Genomic DNA, 4,800 nt, shown 5'->3' with positions numbered 1-4,800 from the left:
AAATATTGCAGCATTAAGAATTGATTATATAATGTTATAAATTGAATTTGAAAAAAGTTTGCCTCCAGGATTATAAAATGTTGCTCTATATAGCAAGCAATCAAAACTAAAATTACCGTTCAAGTCTATTGAAGAGGAGTTCAAAGCAGGGAAAGGCAGATTCCAGATGATGTTGGACAATTCCAACGACACTGTTGTAAAGACAGTACAACCCTCTCTTAAAACAGGAAGGAAGTGGAAAGTCCGAGATGCTATAAATGAGCGAAAGAAAACCTAGCCTTCAAAGAAGTCATTGGGCTCACTCAGACAGGGATATCTGGACTGCGAATGACCAGCATTCAAAGATGGTCTATGGCTACAACCAAAGAGCGCCGAGATCTGGTCATCCAGGAAATAAGAAGCAAGGAGGAAAGCAAAAGGCTTGTAAAATCCATTCAACAGTCACAGCAGGGACAATGGACAAACTGGGAAGAAGTTATGCAAAGATCCATTACGTGGAATGACATCTGGCAAATGTCGCTGCTAAGGTTGAGTTTCATAATACGCTCAACTTACGACATGCTTCCATCAATGACTAACCTTGCCAAATGGAAGAAGGAGGATGATCCAACCTGTCCTTTATGCAAAGAAAAGCCTCAGACTATGGAACATGTTCTTAGTTCCTGCAGAGTGGCCCTTGCTAATGGGCGATATATGTGGCGGCACAACAGGGTATTGGAAGAACTGACCACAACAATAAATAATCATGTGAAGCCCTAAGCAGCTATCATAAGCCACATGTTTTTTTGCTGAGGTAGGAAAAATGTGGATTGGATCAAAACGTATAACTAGCCCATTGCTAGTACAGAGCCAAAATATTCTTGGAATCAATAATGAGTGGATAGTCGCCACAGATCTCCCTGGCTGGCAAAGTAATTATCTGAAAATTATAAAAGGAAAGGGTCAACGGCCAGACATTGTTCTTTCGTCAATAACAAGAAAAAAACTCGTCTTGATTGAATTGACAGCACCTTATGAGAAGCAACACCAATACAAGATGGAGAAATATGAAGGCCTAAAAATAGAGTTTGAGTCGTGAAGGTTATGTTACAATTCTTCGCGCTGTTGAGATTGGAGCAAGTGTTTTCGTTTCTGGGTCTTTATATCAACTTTTAGGACAGCTTGGAATTAAAGGCAGAAAAAGAAACGCAGCTAATAGTACTTTTATTATTATTGTTGTTATTATTATTGTTTATTATTATTGATATTATCATTATTTTCTTCGATATGTGCGCGTCCTAACAAATATGTCAGACGTAGCCTTTGAACATTGAGCGACATGCGCAAAGCCGTTGCTCGTAACAAGAGCCGTTTAATTATCAACCGTCTTTTCTTTTAATGGTATTGAGCAAATAATTGGGTCTCACATCAGGGAGGGGGTGCGATACGCGAACAAGCCATAGAGAGGAAGGCCCCGAAACGGTGCGTATTCTCTCCTGATGACCCAATATTATCTATAAGACTGTTACATGATAAGGGCTGTCCCCTTTTCATGTAAGTATAAAAATAGAGAGATTAGTTAAAATGAAAATAAAATGAGAGAAAGCAGAAATCGAACCCTGGACATAAGTTTTAAAGAACAATAGGTTTAAATGGAATGTCCAGTAAATTGTTAATTCGGATGAAATAAATAATAAATAAACTATTCAATTGTTAAAAGAATGTGGATAATAAAATATTGGTTAAATAAATTAGATATGTAGGTTGAATTCTTTTGTGAAAACAACAAAAGAAAAATAGGTTATTGGGAAATCATAATGTCGGAAACGTGCAAAGTCGCGCATGTTGGTGACACGTGAATTTTGCTCACGTGGCCGGACATGCATAGATGTCTCAATATAGGAAGTGAGAGTTAGTTAGTTAGTTAGAGAGTCAGTGAGAAACTCAGAGAGGGTCTGGGAATTCGAACGTCTAGGAAGTGAGACGATCACTTTGAAACTAAAATGTGAAGCTTTGAATTCTTGATGATGAAAACCACGGCCGGTCGTGAAGAAATAAACCCATCATGTGTTTTGATAAAGCTCGTCTTTGTGTTGGTGATTCTTACAAAAAGGTAAAGTGAAGTTTTATTATATGTCTGTGTTATAAAATGTCGTGACATACACATCTCATATCCACAATGTGAATCTACATCTCATGTCTACACAATGTCTGAACAGTGAACACTATCTCATCATTCTAAGAGCTTCACATAGCAACACATCTATTAACCTAAGAATAAACATATTTTTAATATATATGAATTGTTATAACATGAACAATCTCTCTCTCTGAGTCTTTCAACATCCCTCTTAATAAAACTCTCTCAACGACAAACACTCTAATAAGACTCTTTCTAAGCATCACTTATAATAAGACTCTCTTAAAATGAAACGCCTATATAACAAAACGAAATACCCCCCAAACATGACTATAAAAAGATATGCTATGAAATACCCCCCAAAAAGCACCATCTTATAAAACTTAGACAAGGAAAGCCCTCGAAAGGCGCTTTATCTCTCCCTTGACATTAATTCATCCAAAAGAAAACAGCTAATAAACTTCAGTATATACAAGCCTACAAGGAAAGCTGTTTCTCTCAAACACAACATCTTCTGTTGTTCGCTTACTTCATAGCGAGTTCCTACTACTGTTCCGGTAGTAATTTTTATCCTTTATGAATTGAATTTGAAAAAGAATTCTTAATGCTGCAATATTTTCAGAGCAATTTACATAAAACATATCCAGGCTGTTAGCCAACCGCAAGAGAAAGTCAATGAATACAAGATCCCGCTGTGCTTTGCCTTTGTGGATTACGAAAAGGCTTTCGACTCTATAGAGTTTGATCAGCTGTTCATTGCCCTTTGAGAATCAAGGAGTTCGCTCTACATACATCACTTTGATGAAAGACCTGTACAGTATTAAGAATTGATTATATACATTAAGCTCCATCGTGACAGCAACAAGATGAAGCTGGATAGGGGAGCAAGATAAGGTGACAACATCTTGCTAAAACTCGTCACACACTGCCTCCAGGATGCGATAATCAGTCATATTAAGAGGAGGAGGAGGAGGAGGAGGAGGAGGAGGAGGAGTCAACATCGTTGGCGAACATGTCACATCTCATATTTGCTGATAATATCATACTAATGGCACACTCTCCTTAGGAACTAAATGACATTCTAAACGACATCCACTCCGGTTTGCCTCAACATGTATCTTAGGAAGCTGCCAAGTTGCCAATAATTGTTGATGGAAAGACTATTGAGGAAGTTGAAGTCTACTCACTCCAGAAACTGGGTTGCAGAGCAGTATTTCAGCATGACAATGACCCAAAACACACATCCAAGACAACCAGTGCGCTTCGAAATAAGTCTACTTGATATTTCTATTGGATAAACAATCTGATTTATTTCATGCAATGTGGAGTTAGTAGCATGACTATCTGTGCAGATATAACTGGAGATAGAGTCACGTGACTTGTTTATCCAATCAGAAGTCAGAATATCCAAATAATTATCTGCAATCGCCAATTGTTTATTTTATGTTTAATTTTTATATTTTGTTTCAATATCTTTTTTAGGAAGAAACGTGAAAAGGAATGTATGCAGGAATCAACATCTGATGAACAACTCCACTCTTATGTCGATTATCGTTTCCCAATGCAATTATATCAGAAATATACCACAATGGCCACGGAATGGAAGGATTTTAAAAAGTTCTGAATTAAAACATATATATATATATATATATATATGTCTTATAGAAGATCAGAAAACATCGATAACATCAGTTTCAAATCCAGAACAAATGGAACCGGTCTCTGATCGCCTATGTCAGCCTCTTTTCAGCCTCTGTTTATATCTGTCTGAAGAGGCTGAAGAGAGTCAAACATAGGATAACAGAGGCTGGATCCCTTTTGTGTTGGATTTGAAAACAACAGTACCAATGTTTTTTCTGATCTTCTATAACACAAATATAAATAAATAAATATTAAATACTAACATTGATATTGTTTTTATAATTGAACACTTTTGGGGGTTTTCTCCAACAAATCTTACACAGGTATAAATAAATATAGATGGATAGATTTGATCACATTGACATATATGAATAAGTAGCTCTTGGCCTTGGTAAGTAATAACTTAATATATACATATGAATAAGTAGCTTAATAAATAACTTAATATATACATATGAATAAGTAGCTTAATAAATAACTTAATATATACATATGAATAAGTAGCTTAATAAATAACTTAATATATATATATATGAATAAGTAGCTCTTGGCCTTGGTAAGTAATAACTCATATATATATATATATATATATATATATATATATATATATATATATATATATATATATATATATATATGATGAATATATATATATATATATTTTTTTTTTTTTACACAGTGATCACCACTTATCAAGGCCCGGAAGCCACTCAGGGATAAGGGTTATTGCAAGTACATTACGTTAGTGTGGAGATTTGATGAAGTGTTTACTTAAGGGGGCGGTTCATTAGGAATTTGTTAACATTGGACTTGAAGACATCCAAGTTGTAGTCCGGAGGGAAGCAGGCAGACGGAACAGAGTTCCACAGGCGTGTAGTTCTAAGAAAGAAGCTTTGTTCATGGAATCCGCGTTTTGATTTAGGCACAGATATAGAGTGGGAGAAATTTTTCACAGTGGATTCAGCTAGACGGGTGTTTTTCGTGAAAGATTGGCGAGGGGGGACCAGGGATTGGAGTTCAGACGAGCACCTGCCATGAAA

General features: G+C 36.0%; 1 protein-coding gene across 1 annotated transcript; it reads left to right on the top strand.

The window, feature by feature from the left end:
• The first annotated feature begins 351 nt into the window (after positions 1-351).
• LOC145266655 (uncharacterized) lies at positions 352-759 on the top strand. The gene has a single exon (XM_080122581.1). It carries the CDS (start codon positions 352-354, stop codon positions 757-759), a length of 408 nt encoding a protein of 135 aa, XP_079978707.1.
• The last annotated feature ends 4,041 nt before the right edge of the window (positions 760-4,800 follow it).

The sequence above is a fragment of the Euprymna scolopes genome, chromosome 41 (genome assembly GCF_053919585.1).
Source record: "Euprymna scolopes isolate OS-2025 chromosome 41, ASM5391958v1, whole genome shotgun sequence".
In the NCBI taxonomy this organism is placed as follows: domain Eukaryota; kingdom Metazoa; phylum Mollusca; class Cephalopoda; order Sepiida; family Sepiolidae; genus Euprymna; species Euprymna scolopes.
Note: the sequence above shows the minus strand (reverse complement) of the source record. Positions and strands in the feature narration are given on the sequence as shown.